Genomic DNA, 21,030 nt, shown 5'->3' with positions numbered 1-21,030 from the left:
GATTGTCCCTCACTTAATGAAAATGCTATAAAGAATTTATGATTCATTACATCTTTACATATTTGTAACCAACTTTGACATTTTTTGACCTTGGAAACTGTTGCCGGTGTCATTCCGTATTTGCAATCGTCACCAGTACCATTTCATATTCATAAATGCTCGATTTGGTTGTATGATCTTCGTTCGGTCAGCCGAAAGTCATTTGACCGATAAACAAATCTTCGATTGATTTTTGTTACAGATTCCATCGTGAATATTGGTTATCCTCAGGAAGGATTATTTCGTCAGTTAGAGGGTGCATCACCGTGATCTAACAGGTAGCATTCCTTCGATTGATAAGTCTTCATAGATTGTTGAGTAAGAGTTATGCTAAGCGATTGTTGATTTTGTGAATGTCTTTGCATCGGTTAAGTTGACGTTGATCTCGGTGCATGGCGTTTTTGGTTTGGACGAACTTTCATTCGGTCGACCCATGATTCCACCAACAAAATTGATGTTAGATAGCTCAATTCTTTGTTGCTTTCTCCATGCAATCTGTTGAACCTCCTCAAGATGCGTGCAACCATATTTTTGATGCGCGCCCACATACATATATATATATATATATATATATATATTAAATTTGAAAAATCACAAAGATCTCTTAATAGTTTGTTTAGTGGTGGTTGTTCATTGAAATTATAATATTTTTTTTATATGTTTAATTTTTCTTTTAAATTTTATCATTTCAGCAGTTTTTATATGGTTTTAAACTCTTCAAATTTATTGAAATCTCTTAAGAGTGCATTTTTCTTAACTCGAAGTCCTTATTTAAAATATGTTATTTACATAATATTAATGAGACCTAAAACACAACTCAATGTATATTCATTTAGGCCTCTAAATTGTTCATGTAAATTCTTATATAACTAGCTAAGAGTAATATAAAATAACATCAGTATTATATTATCACTCAAAAGTTACTATAATTATAAAAATTATTAATAAAATTACATTAATGTTTTTTTTTAAGATAATTAAAGTTCTTAATTATTTGATACATTAATTATTAAATAATCAAAATTAAACAAATCTCTGTTGGTTATGTTTAAATATCCATAATTATTTAATACATATCTCACACTAATATTCTTAAATTTTAATTCATGACATTCTAAAAATATCCCTATATTTAATATCCCTATTTTTAACACATTGAACCCACATTTCATTTTTTTTAAAATGTGGGACTATTTTCAGTTTTTTTCAATAATTTGAAATTAATTTGACACTTTTTTAAAAATTAAAGACTAAAATAACCCCCTTTTAACTAGCTAAATCTATTTTTAACACTCCTCAATTTGTTAATCTGAAATTACCTATCCAAATCTTCCATATTAATCTTAGAGCTTGACCTTTCCCGGACTAAAGAAAAAAAACAGCCGGTTCATTGCCGGAACCGGTCCGACTCGTACCTCGTCGGCTCATTAATCCACCCCCTCTTCTTTTCCACCGCGAACGCAAGCCACCCAAACAATCCTCGTCAAAACCGTCCGTTTCGCTCTACTCCAACACCAACGGACCAGATTCACCCATTGCAGCACCCCGCCGCGCAAAACCGAATCCAGCAGCAGCAACGTGTCTACCCAATTCTGTTCCCCCAACAACACTTCGCCATCCGCATGCGCTCCGCTTCCTTCCACGCTCGCCACGTGTCCCCCCACAGCCAAAACAAAACCGCTACATTCTCCCTCGATATCTCGACAATATCGCCCCGTTCCACCGCCTCCCTACCATTCAAACGCCGTCAGGTCTCCATTTCCGTGCCCGTCAATCTAACCCTAGTTATATATTTAACCCGCGTTCAACCCATGTGCTTCCGGTTTATATTCTCCCTCCCACCCCACGAAATAAACATAGAAACTACGAGAAGCAGAAGGACGGAAAGAAGATGATGATGGGTGACAGTGGTTACCGTAATCCGACGGTGGACGTGCCTCCATGGTCGCCGTTCGATGATCAGTTCCATTTGTCCGCCGCCGGGGACTACCTTCTCAGCGAAGCAGGACTCGCCGCGCTTCAGCGATATCTTCCTGCAAATGAGGTGGCGCTTGAGCACGACCCGGACGAGGACGCCGAGCTTACAGATCCTCCGATCGACGCGTACTCTTGCGATGAGTTTCGAATCTATGAGTTCAAAGTCAGGCGGTGTGCGCGCGGGAGATCGCACGATTGGACTGAGTGCCCCTACGCTCATCCCGGCGAAAAGGCTCGCCGGCGTGATCCGAGGAAGTTTCATTACTCTGGAGTGGCGTGCCCTGATTTTCGCAAAGGGAACTGTAAAAGAGGTGATGCGTGTGAATTCGCGCATGGAGTTTTTGAGTGTTGGCTTCACCCAGCGAGGTATCGGACTCAGCCTTGTAAAGACGGGACGGCATGTCGTCGTCGTGTTTGTTTTTTTGCGCACACGCCTGAGCAGCTTAGGTATCTGCCTCATCAGAAGCAGCAGAGGATGGATTCGTACGATGGATCTCCGATGCGGCTTGATGGGTGTTTTCCGAAGGGTTTGATCTCGTCTTCGCCTACATCGACGCTCATCTCTCCTCCCTTGTCGCCGCCGGTAGAGTCCCCGCCGGTTTCACCGATGGGGTCTAGTGTTAACGACGTGCTTGCTTCGCTGAGAAAGCTGCAGATTAGTAAGGTTAAATCGATGCCAAGTTCATGGGGTGGGCTGGGTGCATCTGGAGTTGGTTTTAGATCTGGTTTTTGTAGCTTGCCTTCAACGCCAACGAAGGCTCCGGCGATTGTTGGACGAGGATGGCTTGATTTTGATGGGTTTGCTGAGGTAGAGGAGGCGGTGGAGAGGGTGGAGTCTGGGCGAGCTCTTCGGGCTAAGATGTATGAAAGGTTGAGCAAGGAAAGCGGTCTGGAACGGCTCGACAACAGCCCGGCTCCTGATGTTGGGTGGGTTTCTGAACTCATCATGTGATGCTTTAAAAAAAAAAAAAAAAAAGGAGGAAGGAAGAGGAGGAGAAAGCTGCTTCTATGTCTATTTTTTTCCTTTGTGAATATAGTTTAAAATTTCTTAAAAAAAAATGTAGATTTGTGAAGGTGGCGAAGATGGCGGTTCTGTTTTGGGACTTTGAAGGGAAATATGGGGGGGGGAAAAAAAGGAAGGAAAGCATTTTGTGTACAGAGGAGAGGAAGAAGAAGAATGGCTCAGTTCGTGGCTTGCGAATCATGCGATGCTTCTAGCTGTTGTCGATGCATTTGCTATGTTATATTTTTGTTATTTTGCCATGTTTAATTAAAGTTCTAATATATTGACGTAATCTGTAACTAATGCTTGAAGTTATTAATCCAATGTTAATGTTTGAATGTTAAAATCGTGTTTTTATCTTGTACTATTTGGATGAAAGTGTGATCTTATTTATCTGTATTATTTATTTAACAAGTTGTTTTCTTATGTAAGGTGATTATATTTTATTTAGGATTTACTGTTTTTTCTTATCTCTTGTTCCGCTCGTTTATATTTTAAGTTCAAAAAGTGTATTTGTGTTCGGTTCGTTTGCTTAGCGAGCCGTTCATAAGTCGTTCATGAAAAAAAAAAAAAAAATTGTTTTGACAACCCTAATCACGAACAAAAAGCCGTTCACAAAAAAAAAGTCAGTCTAATCAGGTACCCATAAAATTGAGGATTGAGGTAAAATTTAAAACATCATTTCAATCTAATTTAATAATTTTTATTATATTATTTTTATTAATGTTTTAATTGATTATAAATTTTTATAGCTTTGTAGTAAATTAATTTTTTTTTAAACATTACTCATTAAAGATATATATATATATATATAATTGATTGGTAGTAGTTTGAGCTAAAACGAGCACAAGATTGAATAAATATTGGTTCGTGTTGTTCGTATTTGGCTCGTTAACTTAACGAATAAGATCAACACGAGCTTCTTAATGAGGCGAGAATAACAAGTTATTTGTAACAATAGAATTCTATACAATATTTTTATTGAATTATTTTCGTACAAAGTACAATCTTTTATGTTAAAAATATGTTATGTTGTGCTTCGCATTCTTTTATTGAATTAATTTTGTTGTACAAATAGTTGTTTTTGATTTTATTAACAATATACAATGAATAAATAAATGATGAAATCTGAAAAAAGATTTTGTTTTTTATTTAATATAAGCTTTTTTCTCATTCTATTGACATGAATGATTACATGTAAAATATTTCGTGAAGCGTTTTCTTCTCATGATTGATTGTCTCGTCGTGAATGATTTTCTCTTTGCTTGAATAAATAATTAAATTTTATCATTTTAAAATTGTAATAATAATAAATTTAAAATTAAATAAATGACATTATTTGTTCATTTGTAAATCTAACACAAAAATTGTGTTTATTATTTTCAATGATGAGTATCAATCATCAAATATGCAATTGCGGCGTATAATATTGATTTGTAGTTGTTAGGTATGACTCATATACTAGGTAAGGTACAGATGTTAGAGCGGAATGAAGTGAGTCAGCAGAGCGGAAGTATCTGTCGAATCGAAGGAGTTTTGTTAAGTGGATAAGGGGTGCGGGGGCAACGCGCCCGTGATACGAATATATTGGTAATTTTGTAATTACATATTGTGCACTAGGGTTATATATATATATATATATATATATATATATAAAAGTATTTGTAACCCTAAGGGTATGTTTATTTTTTCCTGAATCAGAAAGCTGCCGCTCTTGCTCCCGACGATGTAGGCAAATTACCGACCCTTGTTAAATTCGTGTGTTCTTTCTTGTGTTCACTGATTCCTTTATTTGCCCTAATTTATCAATAATAGGTATTACATAGTGGTTCTAGGGCAAAAGAGTTCGGCACAAGAAGGAAGAAAAGGAAGGACGAAGATCGGCGGTTCGACAAGGGTTTCAACAATTGTGCGGCAAAGGCAAATTGGATCACGACACTTTTGATCGCGATAGAGAAGGCATACGGGCTCACAGATGGTTGTGCGACGGTTCGACAAAGGCTGTAGTGGTTGTGCGATGAGAACTTCGCCGTAGGAAGAACGCTATACGACAAATTTGGCGACCGGCGGGGCTTCAGGGAAGGCTTGAGCGCAGAAGTGTTGGTTCAGCAACTTGGCTTCGATGCGAGACTGAGAAGATCGCTTGAGTAATTTAAGATTGTTATGTCTAGTGCAAAATTTGAAGTGGTGAAGTTTGATGGAACCGGTACTTCAGATTGTGAAAAACAAGAGTAAAGGAATTGTTGGCGCAAAAAAGGGATCTTGAAGGCTTTGTGGGCAATGAAACCACATACCATGTAAGATGAAGATTGAGAAGAATTGCAACAACGAGTGACAACAACCATTGGTTTATGCCTGACATGTGAGGTTATGTATCATGTAATGAAACTAAAATTTTCAAGAGAGATATGAAAGAAGTTGGAAACTCAATTTATGTCTAAATCTCTTACGAATAAATTGTATTTGAAGCAAAATCTGTATGGCCTGAAGATGCAAGACGACTCTGATCTAAAGGATCACTTGAATGTCTCAATGAAATAATCACAGATTTAGCATGACTTGTTGTGAGTAATGACGATGAATACCGAACAATGATTTTGTTGTGTTCATCGCCTTCCTCTTATGAACAAGTGGTAACTACTCTTACATATGTAAAAGAAACAATCAAAGTTAATGATTATTGCAACATTGTTGGTTCACAACCACAGCGGAAACAGAATGCAGGAACAGAATGCAGGAAAAAGCTCTCATGGTGACAGTTTATATGTTAAGGGTAATCATGATAGTGAAATGAAGCAATAGAATGAGGGTTATGGAAAACAAATTTCCAGATCAAAGTTTAAATGTAGAAAGACGATTCATTGTTACAAGTGCACAGAGCCAAGACATATGAAGAGAGATTGTCCAATGCTTAAGAAACATACTGATGAGAAACATGCTGCATCATCCAAGTTTGTACATGTGATACAGAGTGACAATTTTGATTGTTATGATTGTGTTGCTATGATTGTGATATGCTTTCAGTTTCATTACCTCATTTTATGGATATATGGATTCTTGATTTATGATGTTTTTATCGCATAACACCTAACAGAGAATGGTTTACTTCATACAAGTTATTTAATTTTGGCTCTGACAATTTAGGTGATGATAGATGTTGCAATATAGTTGGTATTGGTGGTCGGGATTAAGATGTATATTGACACTGTTAGAACATTATGTGATGTCAGACATATTCCAAATTAAAAAAAAATTGAATTTCTTTAGCATTTTACATAAAAACAGTTTTATTCCTAAAACAAATGAGGATAGAGAAACTATTAAAATTGTTAAGAGTGCATTGACTGTGATCAAAGGAAAGTTAACTACATGGAATATCTACAAATAGTTAGAAAGTATAGTTGTAGGTGGAGTTCATTCTGTTGAGTCATGTGATGATAATAGAAAACTATGATATATGCGTCTTGGTCATCTTATTGAACTTGAGATGACTAAATTGCATAAAAGAAATCTGGTACATGGTGTTAAAAGCTGCAAGCTCGATTTTCTTGAGTTATATGTTTTTCGTAAATAGACTAGAGTGAGTTTAATGACTAAAAAGCACAAAACTGAAGGGATTTTGGATTATGTTCATTCTTATGTATGGGGTCCTATTAGGGAATCATCATTGGGAGGATCTCTATATTATGTTACTTTTATTTATGATTTTTCTAAGAAAGTTTGGGTGTATTTCTGGAATTATAAATATAAAGTTTTTTCCAAATTCAAGTCGTAGAAAGCTGAGGTGGAGAACCAAATGGTAGAAAGATCAAGTGCTTGAGGTTTGATAATGACACAGAGTACACAGATTCACAATTTCATAAATTTTGTGAGGAGCATAGCATAGGATTCAGAGGCATTTTTCAGTGCGCAAGACTCCACAACAGAATAACATTACATAAAGAATGAACATGTTTTTAACTGAAAGCGCAAGATACTTAAGACCTAATGTAGGGCTTCCAAAAAGCTTCTGGGCAGAGGTTGTGAATATGACGTGCTACCTCATCAATAGATCACCTCAGACATTATTGAGTGGCAAGGTTGCAGAAGAGGAATGGTCAGGTAATGCAGTTGATTTGATCCATTACAAATTTTTTGTTGTCCTACTTATGTGCATGTACCTCTTATGTGCTTGTACCTGGTGATGAAAGATCAAAACTTATCCCAAAATTCAAGAAGTGCATCTTTCTGGGCTACAAACAAAGTGTGAAAGGATACAAGTTTAGCGATCTGATTGTAAAAAAAATGGTGATCAGTAGAGATGTTATTTTTGATGAGTTGTTCAGGATGTAGCAGCATCAAGACAAATTGCCAAAAAATAATTCAAGTTCAGATACAGTGTAGATGAATTTAAAACAACATCTGGTAACTGTTGAGAAAGTCAAAAATTCAAATCCAACACCTAGTGATTCCAATACAGATGATCTGCAGAATAACATTCTAGTAAGATATAGATAGAGACACACCAATATAAGGCCTCCAAGTAGATTGGGTTATGAAGACTTGTTCACTTGTGCACTTCTCATCAGTAGTGATGATCCAGTCACCTTTCAAGGAGCTATCACCAACGAGGAGAAAGAGAAATGGATGGGTGCAGTGGTTGAGGAAATAAAGTCTTTGTAGAAAAAATCATACATGGGAGTTCAGCTTCCTGAGGGAAAGAATGTTTTTGGGTACAAGTGGGTGTACAAAAGAAAACCAGCAGTATCAGAAAAAGAAGTGGGAAAGTTCAAGGCTTGACTAGTAGCAAAGGGATTTTCACAGCAGAAGAGGATAGATTTTGTTGAAACCTTTTCTCCTGTGGTCAAACATACTTCAATCAGGGCAGTGCTTGCATTAGTAGCGATATGGGATCTGCATCTATATCAGATGGATGTTAAAACTGCATTCTTGCATGGTGATCTGGAGGAGCAGATTTACATGGAGCAGCCAGAAGGGTTCACTCAACCTGGACAATAGCATATGGTTTTCAAAATAAAGATATCGTTGTATGGGTTGAAATAGTCTCCGATACAATGGTACAAGTGGTTCGACTCATATATGATTAAGATTGATTACAAGCAATGTGTATATAGTTTTTCTATATATGTTAAAAGCCTTGATGATGGTTCTTTTATTTTTTTCTGTAACTGCATATTGACGATATACTGTTTGTTGCAAAGAATATGCATGATGCCCTTGGTTTGAAAGCTTTATTGAGCCAGGAATTTAATATGAAACACTTGGGTGCTACAAAGAAATTTCTTGGAATGGAGATTCTTCAAGATAGAGGCTCAAAACGACTGTGCTTATCTCAATGAGGCTATGTTGAGAAAGTGCTAGACAGGTTTGGGTTGAGTAAAGCAAAGACTGTGAGTACTCCAATGACAAAATCATTTTAAGGTTTCTTCAGAACAGTGTCCTAAGACAGATAGGGAAATAGAAGACATGACAAAGGTTTCATATGTCGGTGTGGTTAGCTGCTTGATGTATGTAATGGTATGTACTCGCCCTGATTTGACTCATATTGTTAGTCAAGTCTGCAAATACATGTCTAAACATGGAAGATGACATTGGGAAGCAGTTAAATGAATTTTCAAGTATTTGAAGGGTACTATATGACATGAAATTACTTTTGGCAGTCAACAAAATGATCTTTCCATTGTAGGATACGTGGATTTAGACTATGCAGGTGATTTGGATGATAAAAGGTTTACAACTGGGAATGTGTTTACTCTTGGTGGAGGGCTTATATGTTGTAAATCAACAATTCAGTCTATTGTGGCATTTTCTACAACTGAAGCTGAGTACATGGCAGAAACTGAAGTTGTCAAAGAAGTCTTATGGCTTATTGGGCTAGTAAAGGAACTAGGTGTTGAAAAACGTGGAGTTTAGTTGCATTGTGATAGTCAAAGTGCCATCTCTCTTGCTAAGAACAAGGTGTATTATGCATAAACTAAGCATATTGATGTCAGGTAGCACAAGTTTAGAGAATTGATTGCTTCTGGTGAGATATTGTTAATGAGAATGCAACTAATATGTTTACCTAGCTAGTTAGTACCAACAAGTTCTTGCATTGCTTGAACTTGTTGAATATTTATAGTTGCTAGACAAACTTGATAGCCCAACCCACTTTGATGTGTGATAAACTCCAAAATCTTCTTCTAAAGGGTTGGATGTTCGTCAAGATGGAGATTTGTTAGGTATGACTCATATATCTAATAAGGGACAGATGATGGAGAAGAACAGAGTGAGCGAGCTGAGTGGTGCAGAAGCATCTGTACAATTGAGGGAGTTTTGTTAAGTGGGTTGGGGTGCAGGGGCAACGCGTCCGCGATACGGTACATGGGTAGTTTTGTAATTACATATTGTACACTAGGGTTATATATATTTATATATGTTGTATTTGTAACCTATGCACTGTTTTTTTTTTCATGACATCAGAAAACTGCCGCTCTTACTTTCGAGGATGTAGGCAAATTGCCGAACCTCGTTAAATCTGTGTGTTCTTTCTAGTTTTTGTTAATTCTTATGTATATTTACACTAATTTATCAACTGTAGTGCAATGATGCATTCATGAATTACGTATGTATATGTGTTTATACATGCGATCAAGTAATATTTGAATTCTTATGTCTGAGATCCTATGAGGAATAAGCTAATTCTCCAAATAGTAAAAATTCGATCAATTAATTCTTAGCTTAATTTAAGGAATTTGATTTTTGAATGTTATTCTACAATTTTTAATTTAGAAATGTTTGATCTAAAAGAGTAAGTGTGTCGTAATGTTTGACAAAATTTTTTTCAATTACTCCATAAAATATTTAATGATCATTCATGAGATTTTCCTAAGGGAGTTGATAATTACGGATAATGGTATTTCTTATATGCATCCGAGACATAACAAGGGTCAGAATCTCTTATTACATATTTTAAAATCTCTCGGATGTCGTGGTGTTGCACCACCGCGTTGAGGCACCATCAACGGGAGTTGCAGTGCTATGTACTTGGCGTACGGGTGCTAGGTTAATTTTGTTATTGTTCGCCAAAATATTTGTTCCACCCTAATCTACATAGACAAAATATATCAAGATAAAATTATTAAAAAAAACAAAAAAAAAAAAATCAAATAATCACACTACTTTGCACTCTTATCAAATTCCTACAAACTTAACCTATAATTTTTTCTTAACTAATTTAACAAAATTCATATTAGAAATAAATCTTATATTGATGTAATTTGTAAGTAATGCCTGAAGTTAATCCAATGTTAATGTTTGAGTGTTAAAAATCGTGTTTCTATCTTGTATTATTTTGATGAAAATGTGATCTTATTTATTTGTATTATTTAATTAATTAGTTAATTCTTATTTTTCAATTATTTTATTCCTTATATGATCATACTTCGTAATATATATATATATTAAGAGGATTATATTTTATTTGGGATTTTTTATCTCTTTTTTTTTAATACAGCTTTTCTCATTCTACTATTTTGAGGATTTATCTTCTCATATGATTGATTGTCTCGTCATGAACGATTTTCTATTTACTTGAATAAGTAATTAAATTTTAGCATTTTAAAATAGTAATCATAATAATTCTATGATTAAATAAATGATAACTAATAATAAAAAAAATTTAAAGTGACACGACAAAACTTAAATGTATATCGCCTATTATTTATTCATTTATAAATCTAAAACAAAAAATTATATTTATTATTTCAAAGAGCAATCATCAAATATGCAACTACGATGCATGATACTATGATTTGTAGTGTTATTGTATATCAAGAATACATCTACATGAATCTCGAAGAGAAATGATTGGAATATAAAGAATATGGATTATCCATCATACGATCGGTCGGTCTCATAGGTTGAATGAAGGAAGAGAATGAACGGCCAAACAAATACTGCACGATCACATCAGCACCAACTTACCGATAACTACCATCATGAAAAGTAGCAGTCACCCAAAATATGGTTCCTTAGTGTAGACACATAGACCGAAGGTATACTGCTCGTCGGATTACGGTAATCCACCCTCTACCCAATTAAATAATTTTACCCTAGGATGACATGTCTTCACATTCAATCTCCACAGAATAGGTGATCGAAGATCATTAAGTCGACATGGTCGAACGAACGAATTCCGAGCAATAAAATTAGGTAGTTATGAATGTGAAGCAACGTTTAAGACAGTTACAAATAGAAAGGTGCTAACAACAGTTACAGATTCATAATAAATGTTATTCAGTTACAAATATGTAGATGTAATAACTCATTAATGATAGTAACTTCACTTCTTTAATAGGGATAACCATGTAATTTACCAGGTCCTACCTATGAACTATAAGAAGGAGGAATATTTTCAAGAAAGGAGAATCCAAACAAAATTCTCACTAAAATATCAAGAGTGCTTAGAACTTCTTTATTTCTTCTTTCATCCCACTAACGCTCTATTGCTTGGGTGTCACCCACAGGACAATTTATAATTCAACATCCTAAAAGGTACGATAAGCTTGGAATCATATCTTTTATAAGACGAGGGCACGTTAAGGTGGAGTCACACATTAAGGGGAAACCTCCAATGTATATTCTATTATGGAATTTGTTCAAGAACAAATCCAGATCCTCCATGATCAAATGACCGAGCAAATTGCGGAGCTAACCCAAGTGGTGCTTAAGGGAAGGTAGTGACCTCTCCCACAAACCGATCCATCATCACCCTAACCTCCAGTTCATAAGGCAGCCCAAGTCGTTGAGCGAGTGGATAGATCCTCAAAAAGGAGAGAACCACAACTAGGAGGGATAGAACTCGATCGTCGGATGGAGAATGAGTTCATCTAGCTTATTATGGAAGCCAAGCTACCAGAGAAGCTTAAGGTTCCCACCTTGGAACCATACAAAGGTTGAAGCAACCCTGCTTACCATATTACCCTTTTAGTCAGTAATCTGTCTTTTCGAGATCTCCGACGCATTAAAATGTCTGTTGTTTTATACCACGTTTAGAGATTTTGCTCTAAAGTGGTTCAGTGAACTTCCCGTGGGAATTATTATGTCATTCGGAGACTTCAACATGTTTTTTTGATGAAGTTTGCTAGTTCAAAAAAGGCACGGAAGGATTTAGATTCTTTGTGAGATATAAAATAGGGACTAAATGAAAGCCTACGTTGATATGTCACAAGGTTTCAGAAGGAGATGCTTGAGTTTCCAAACCTGGAGACGACAACTGCCAAGGCAGCATGGCACAATGACTGAAAAGTTTGCATTTTCGATACGTCTTGGGTTTAAAGAAATCGGAAATGCTCGTTGAACTCTTGGAGTTAGCTAACGATCATATTGCAGCCAAAGAATATATGAATCAATTGATTTCCACAAGCTAGAAGCCAGATTAGAAGTTTAGCAAGAACAACTCAAAGGATGATAGATGGAGAGAGAAACATGGTCTGCATCAGAATCGTGAGAGAGACTGCTCCAACCAAAGAGATAATGAGGACGAACGAAACAAACACAGACGTAACCAATCAATGATCGATCTACAGGAGTCTAAAGAATGTTTAGGTTTACACTTCTTCAAATTTTTATGATGGAACTCATCTACACAATAGAAGACAAGGAGTATTTCCGAAAGGCGACTCCAATGATAACTAGAGCTTTCCTGTGGAACCTCAACAAATTTTGTAAGTACACCAGAACAGTGGCCATAACAACAAGGAGTGAAAGAACCTCCGTAGCTTGGTAGAGGAGCTGATTTAGGCTGAAAAAATTGAAGGAATCTGTAGCCTCAGAGTCTCATACACAACAGAAGGGCAAGGAGATGTGGGCAGATTTAGTGTGTTATTTTTGCAAATATTTTTCAATATTACAAAATACACATGACAAGAATAAAAATAAATATGCAATGTAAACCCTAACAAAAATGACTTTAATGAAAATAATTTTATCTTTCAAAACCTTTAAACTGTCAAATCCCCTAATAATAACACAAATATATGTATCACTCAAGTAATAAAGGGCTCTAATAGAAATCCGTAGGAGAACAAAAATTTCTAATTGAAATCCTGAAGGTCTTCATCGTAGTCATCTCATTCATCACCTCAATAGATGACTTCTTGTTACTCTCCACAAGTATACCATCTGTTAACAACCAAAAGAAACGCTAAAAAATCCAAAAATGTGATAAAGAAGTGCTTATCACGCCCTATTTATAGGGTTGTGGGTACAAAAAACTAGAAAGTTTTTAAAGTACTTATTATGAAATAAATATGTCATTTTTTTTAATTTAATTCTCTTATTCTTATCATAATTATTGCTTTCATGATGTAAAAGAATTGAAGAACTAAATATGTACATTAAAAATAAGTTTGAATGAGTCTCGAGGAAATCTACAGGTCTCACTTATGAACACCAAAGGATGGTGTATCAGGATAATCAAAAGATTAAAACACCAAGATTCATCTCCTTTGTTTGAAACTATGAGTTGACCGAATGGAAGCACAATTGAATGTAAAAACATAATTAACTTAGTCAAAGAAACAGTTTGTCAAGGTCCCTCTATTGATTCAGAAACTCTTCATAAATTGGCTGAAGGGCCCCCCACTGAATGTCCTCTGAAGGCCTCTTATCCGAGGAGAGTTATCCATCAGATTATGGTGGTACACCTTCTATCTGAAGACCCAAGTTCAACTAACTATAAGAGGGCCTCTACTCAGGATTCATTGGAGAGGATCGATTGACGATCTTTCGATCGACCAAATGCCTGCAAACGACCAAAAGCTTTCAACTGACTGAAGAACAAGATTATCAGGTCATCAGATGGCCCCTTCAAGTAGTTATAAATACAAAATAGTGTTGATATTAGTTATGAACATGAAATGGTGCCAGAGTCAGTTACAAATATGACATGGTGTCATAATAACTTATAACGTCCTTATTAAAATAGAGACAAAAATGCAATATTACACCAAGTACCATTGAAACCTATAATTAGGGGGTAATATCTATAACTCAAACTACTAAATTTACTCTATTAAATCTCTTGCATTACTTCTCTCTCTCTATCTCCTTGTGGTTTGTTTCCCTCATCCATCATATGCTCTATATCTTGGATAAGAAAGTGTTCATTCATATCAATTCCCATGGCTCACAATTTTGCTATTAAATTAACTATATTGGTGTATTCATATGAATGATGCATGTTCCAAGATAGAACAAAATCATCCTTTCACACTTTTTTCTTAACTTCCCTTATAAATTAGTAAAAATGTTAGCATTTTAAGCAAAAAAACAGTTTTGGTTATTGATACGCCTAAAAAGGTACTATTTTTCATACTATGTTTTATGATGATAATGCACTTTAAATGCATGTTTTCTTGTGTTTTTGGTTGTATGTACATTAAATTGAAGAATTTGGAGTGATTGGAGCACATGAAATAAAAATGGACTAAAACGAAGCAAACCGGAGCAAATTGGGTCAAATCGGGGCACATCGGAGCCATGGGGACCTAAACCAGGCACTTAAGTGTCTGTGCCCGGTGCTTAAGTGCCCAAATATGGCACTTAGGCGCCACTAAAGAGAGAGGAGGGCGCGTAAGCGCCCCAGAATGGGCGCTTAGGCGTCGCAGACGGTTTTCAACATATCTTCTATAATATACGTCGGATTTGGATGATTTTTGAAGATTTGCTTCGTGTGTCTCTTGGAAAATTCATTGGAAATCAGAAAAGGGACTTTCTAGAAGAATGTGGGGTGGTTATATGGAGTTATGAAGAGTCACTTGAGGCACCATTTGGAAGATTCATTGAATCTGGACATTTTTTAAGAGACGGTTAACCATCTCTTGAGAAATTATAAAAAAAAGGCTTGGAAATGTTTTTAAAATGACTCTTGGACTGTTGAATTAATTAGAAGAAGAGAAGAATATTTGGAAAAGAAGAAGAAGGCTTGGGCGTGAGCCCCAAGTGGGGCGACAAGGTGAGAGAGAGAGAGAGTGAGAGTGAGAGATTTCTTCTTTTCGTTTCACTTTCTTCTTAGAGAGGATTGCAAGGAAATTGCTTTCGCTATACAAGGAGAGTTTGATTCTCATTAGAGATAAGTATTTTTATTCTATTTTGATTTGAATTTGTACTTTGTTTGTGTGTTTCAAACTCTTGTTCAATGAAAAGTTCTTGTTATTTCTCCATGTGTAGTGAGTAGTTTTCCTTACTCTTCCATCTTGTAATGAATTAGTATGCATGTGTAGGATATAGAATTGAGTAGAGTGAGAATATATTGTGATGATTTTACTTTGTTCTTCATTTACATGTTAACTTGATCAACTTGCATATTAAAATCTGTTGTGATAAGATGTAAGATCCGGGATGGTGTTATCTCAATCAACTGTGGTGGAATCACATGAGATTGTATGGAACGAATGTAGTCCATATTGATTGTATGGATTGAATGTAGTAAAAATTATTTTTAAGAGAGTTCTTAAGTCAAGAAAGTAAAGTTCATAGGATTCGAAGTTTGAAAAATTTGCATATATTTCTGAATGAGATAGGAAAACAAATTTCCAAATTTGAAGATAAATATTTTAGACCCTGGGCTAGTCTGATTCACTAGAATTTCTTCTAATTTGAACTATCATATTTTTAAAACAAAATTTTAGCAATTCTAAAGGATGACCCATTAACTCTAATCTACATAAATTATTTTAAAAATATAGTACTACTTGAGGACAAGTAATGTTTATGTTTGGGGGATTTTAATACGCCTTAAAATGTACTATTTTTTATGTTATATTTTATTATGATATTGCACTTTAAAGTTATGTTTTCTTGTGTGGTTGGTTGTAGGTACATCAAATTGAAAAATTTGGAGTGATTGGAGCAAAAGAAAAAAATGGACCAAAACTATTCCCTGTCTAACCCGTCTTCAGAACTATTCAAACTTTTGATTAACCAATGTTTTTTATATCATTTCTAGTAAGGGAAAAGAATATAATTGCTTTTATTTGTCACAATCTCTCTCTCTACTTGTTTTAATTTTACACATGTCACTATTTTCATTGTATGAGGAAGAGTAGTTTTAGTACATTAAACCCCACTTTCTACTTTTCACTAAGTATTTTCACTAAGTATTTTAGTTTAGGAGTAGAAATATTATTATAGTGATAATTGTAGGATATAATCAAAATCAAACTATATCGACCTTTCAAGCTAGGGTATGTTATTCTAGACTAGAACTTCCCTTGAAAATCGCCATGATTAACATCGATCTCTGTGGGATTCATATTAAGGGCTTAATCAGAATGTCTTATATTACTTGATAATGATACGTATACTTGCGTAGAATCCCTAAAAATATAATTGAAATCTTAATTTACTTGGGATTAAGTTTGGGATCAAGTTTTTGGCGCCATTATTGGGAATTAAAATCTTCAAGTAGTGGTGTCAACTTCATAAATCCTTACAAATAAAAAATATCAGGATCAAGTTTTTAGCGCCGTTGTCGAGGATTGGCGTCGTTGTCGGGGAAGCTTCAGTAAGAACTTTAGGAGAATTTTATTTGAAGTAAGTAGGCTTAGACTTTGAAAACTGTTGTGTCGTAAAAATTATTTTTGCGTGTAATGTTTTTTTTGTATGAAAAGGTGTTGTGAAAAAACTTTTTGTGTAAAAAACAAGGTGTTTCTGAAAATATTTTGTTGTGTTGAATATATTTTTTTATTTTATTTGTTTAATTATTAATGTATTGTTTGTTCTGTTGCATATGCAAAATAAAGGATCTGCATGACTTGTGTGTTATGATCCTGAGTTAGAAAAAAAGAAAAAAAATCAAAAAACATAAAAAATCAAAAAACATGTCAAAAAACATGAAGAACTTGAAAAACTAGAAATGGAAATGGAAAACATTCAAAATAATAACTTGTAAAATCATCATAAATTATTAAGGGATTATGTAAATCCTACGAAAAATGGTATTCACTCAATTATACAAACCCCTATCATAGAAGCTGACTCATTTGAAATTAACCCAGCGATTTTCCAATTGGTGCAGAACAACCAGTTTGGGGGAATTCCTTCAGAGGATCCCTATTTACACTTATCACTTTTTTTAGAACTTTGTGCTACATTTCATTATAACGGCATATCAGATGATGTTATTAGATTAAGGCCTTTTCCTTTCTCACTAAGGGATAAGGTTAAAATGTGGTTATACTCATTAGCACATGGCTTTATTAAAAATTGGGAGGAGTTAACTCAGAAATTTCCAGTTAAGTATTTTCCACCTTCAAGGACTACTAAATTTAGTAATGATATTATCTTATTTTGCCAGTATAAAGGGGAATCAATATACGAAGCCTGGGAAAGATTTAAGGAACATCTTAGGAACTCTTAAGTAACATCTTAGTAAGTGTCCACACCATGCTCTGCCTAATTGGTTAATCATTCAAACTTCTTACAATAGGTTAGTAGGATCCCTTAGGTCTATAATTGAATCTGCCACTGATGAATCATTAATTTCAAAATCATTTGATAAAGCATATGCGTTAATTGAAGAAATGGCTACAAATGAATTTCGTTGGCCCTCTGAAAAGAAAATCTTAAAAAGTTAGTCAGTGTTCATGATACAGATGTGATTGCAATTCTTGCATCTCAGGTTGCTGCAATATCAAAGAAGTTAGACCAATTTGGAATGAACCAATCTCAATTTACGCCAGTAAGTGAGGAAAGTTCATTAGGGCATATGATTGACTCTAACCTATCATATGAGACTTTAAATACCATAAACAACTTGTATTCTAACTCTTACAACCCAGGTTGGAAGAATCATCCTAATTTGAATTTGTATCATACTACTTCATACTACAGTCGGTGGAAACCAACAATGGGAAAATAATCATGCAAATCCTAATGAAAGTTAGAATAATCAGGGAAACAAAAACTATAGACCTTCATATCCACCGGACTTCAACAATGATCAATAATTTGAGGATAAGAAGATCTCTATAGAAGAAGTGGTATTGCAAATGGGAAATCAGTTGCAAGGGCAAAATACTGTGATTAGAAACATAGAGAATCAACTGGGATAAATTGCTAATTCACTTAGTAATAGACCCCAAGGAACACTTCCTAGCAACACTGAGATCAACCCTAAATAAAACAATGATGAACATGTAGAAGTTGTCCAATTAAGAAGTGGAAGAGAGATAGAAGAGGTGTTGGATAAATAATTTTCAAAGTTCATGGAAGTACTTAAGAAGTTAACGATAAATATTCCTTTCGCTGAAGCTTTGGAACAGATGCCAAGTTATGCAAAATTTATGAATGAGATATTAAATAAGAAAAGGAAATTTGGGGATTACAAGACAGTTGCACTAAGTGAGGAGTGCAGCGCTATATTTCAGAAAAAGCTTCCTAAGAAATTTAAAGATCCTTCTAGCTTAACAATTCCTTGTGTATTTGGACAAAGATTATGTGGAAAAGCTTTATGTGATTTAGGATCGAGCATTAATGTGATGCCTCTATCTATATTTAGAAGGTTAGGTTTAGCTGATATTTCTCCCACAATTGTAACCCTTCAGTTAGCTGATTGATCTATTTTTTATCCAAAAGGGGTTGTAGAAGACGTGCTTATTAAAGTGGTTAAATTTATCTTTCATATATACTTTATTATATTAGATATGGAGGAAGATAAAGAAAATCTAATTATTTTAGGGAGACCTTTTATTGAAACTGGATAGGCTATGATAGATGTACAAAAAGAAAAGTTGACTATGAATATTAATGACTATGAAGCCACTTTTGATGTGTTAAAGGCTATGAAGTATCCAGTTGAGAAAAGATAATGATTATTTTTGGGTTGATGAAATTGATTATCTAAGTAAAGACCATTTCCAAGAAAGTTTTGAGAGTAAGCTAATAGATGAGATCGAAATGGACTTTCATGATGAATTGAAAACATTGTTTAAAGATTACTGTATGTATATTCAGGAGAGGTGCGAAATGATGAACGTTATCAAGAAATGATGAACGTTATGGTGCGAAATGATGAACGTTATCAAAAATAGTAAAATTTTAATTCCATCTGTTGAAAAATCTCACGAACTTAAGATGAATGTACCCCCGTACAATTTTAAGGCCTACCTATTTAGATAATTCATCTACACCACCAGTATTTTATATCTTCAGATTTGACTTAATCACAAGAAGAACCTGAATTGAATGATGAAATCAGTAAAAGATCTCCTAAGAAAGAGTTATTCAAAATCACTGAATGGCATATTTCGTGGTATACAGACAAAATGAATGAGATTTTGATGCTAGGGCAACTAGAGTAAACATTGGTCGTCGATGTTAGACCAAGCGCTTCATGGGAGGCAACCCATGGTTATCTTTGTTATATGTTTAGTGTGATTGTTATTATGTCGGATTGGATATTAGTGAGATGTTGGACTTTGATCCATGTTAAATGTGTAAGAGTGGATTGGATTAATCTTGTAAGGTAATTCCTTCGTCATGACTAGATTTTTATATGATTTTTGGTAGTAGCAGGTTGACAAGTCTATTACAACTTAGTTCTCAACCGGAGCTGAGCATTACCTTTAAGCATGTCGAGTTTGGACTTGGACCACTACATGTCAACTCTATTACTTCCTTTATTTGACTTTGTCTTAACTTAGTAAGGTCATGAACTTACTTAGCGAATATCTGGATGAACTGCACTATTTTTATTTACCAGATGGTGTATACCTTAGACTTAGAGTAACCCCAAAATTGGCAACACATGAGGGAATTCTGGTCCACGGATAATAACCAAGTTTTATAATACAACCATGTTATTAAGTGTAGTTTCTTTTGTTAGAAATTGAAAGTAAGGAGGGGAAATGTGAATGGAAGGGAGATTGGATTAACCTCAGTTGTTGATTGTTTATGAATCTGTGAGTTTATGTATTGGAGTTTGTGTGTCTATATCTGTGAGTCAAGTTGAATGAGTCATTGTAGATGACAAAACTTATCTTAATATTTTAAACTTGTTAGCATCCACCAATTCCTTTATAAAGTTTAAAACAAGTTCTTGTTTAATCTTCAGTTTGTACCTGTTCTACCATTTAAAATTCCATTACAGTGTTATGTCAAGCCTTTTTATGCTAGATTTACTTGCTACTGCAATATTCTATCATGTGTTATTTGTCTATATTTTTGTATATATATATTAAATTAAACCAGGTGTCGGGATATCCATTCTGGCAACCAACAACTTCCAATTTGGCAATCGACATTATTACAAAGTGATCTTTCCCTGCCGCATATTTTTATACTTCACTATTACTCATGTTTGAGCATAAGTTTGGGGGGAGGGGAAAAGAAAAATGTTTCAAATTTAAACCTTGTTTTCAAAGGTACTAAAAATAAATTTATATTTACTTTCTAATGATTATTGTTATCTTTAGTCATCTTAAGGATGTTAGAATTTTAAGTATAGAAATGGAGTAGGAAAGCTTAGTTGATATTTTTAATGAAAAAGGTGAACCTAGAGTTAAGGATATTTAGTGGAGAACTTGGGAAATGAATAACTATCTTAAGTAGGAAGAATTTTATTTTTGAAAAGTTAAGGATTCTTAGAATTTTTGTTTTCAAACATTTAAGGCTCTTTTAGAAAGTATTTTAAAAAGAATATACATCTTTTCAAGTGAAGGAAAGTAATAAGTTTTAACTTTAGAGGAGGATAGTGGAATTCAAAATTATTTAAGGACTTCTCCAGATATAGTAATCCTCACATACAAAAAAAAAGAAAAAAAAGAATGGATCAAAAAGATCCTGAAAAAGAAAAGAAAATGCAAAAAAAAAGTGTGAGAAGCTTGAGGAGAGGTCTTAATCAAAAATTGGTTTTGCTTGAGACTTTCTAGAATAAAGAACTTAGAACAATCCTTAACTTGATTTTTATACTTAAATAAATAAAAATTATTTTTAAAAGAGTTCTTAAGTCTAGAAAGTAAATTTCA

General features: G+C 34.5%; 1 protein-coding gene across 1 annotated transcript; it reads left to right on the top strand.

Annotated features, from left to right (window-relative positions):
- Positions 1 to 1,776: 1,776 nt before the first annotated feature.
- On the top strand, positions 1,777 to 3,344 carry LOC110024762 (zinc finger CCCH domain-containing protein 2-like). The gene is made up of 2 exons (XM_020724917.1): positions 1,777 to 2,943; positions 3,081 to 3,344. The coding sequence occupies exons 1-2, from the start codon at positions 1,931 to 1,933 to the stop codon at positions 3,232 to 3,234; spliced, it is 1,167 nt and encodes a 388-aa protein (XP_020580576.1). The 5' UTR covers positions 1,777 to 1,930; the 3' UTR covers positions 3,235 to 3,344.
- Positions 3,345 to 21,030: the final 17,686 nt, after the last annotated feature.

Source organism: Phalaenopsis equestris, unplaced genomic scaffold (assembly GCF_001263595.1).
Source record: "Phalaenopsis equestris unplaced genomic scaffold, ASM126359v1 Scaffold000273, whole genome shotgun sequence".
Lineage (NCBI taxonomy): Eukaryota > Viridiplantae > Streptophyta > Magnoliopsida > Asparagales > Orchidaceae > Phalaenopsis > Phalaenopsis equestris.
Note: the sequence above shows the minus strand (reverse complement) of the source record. Positions and strands in the feature narration are given on the sequence as shown.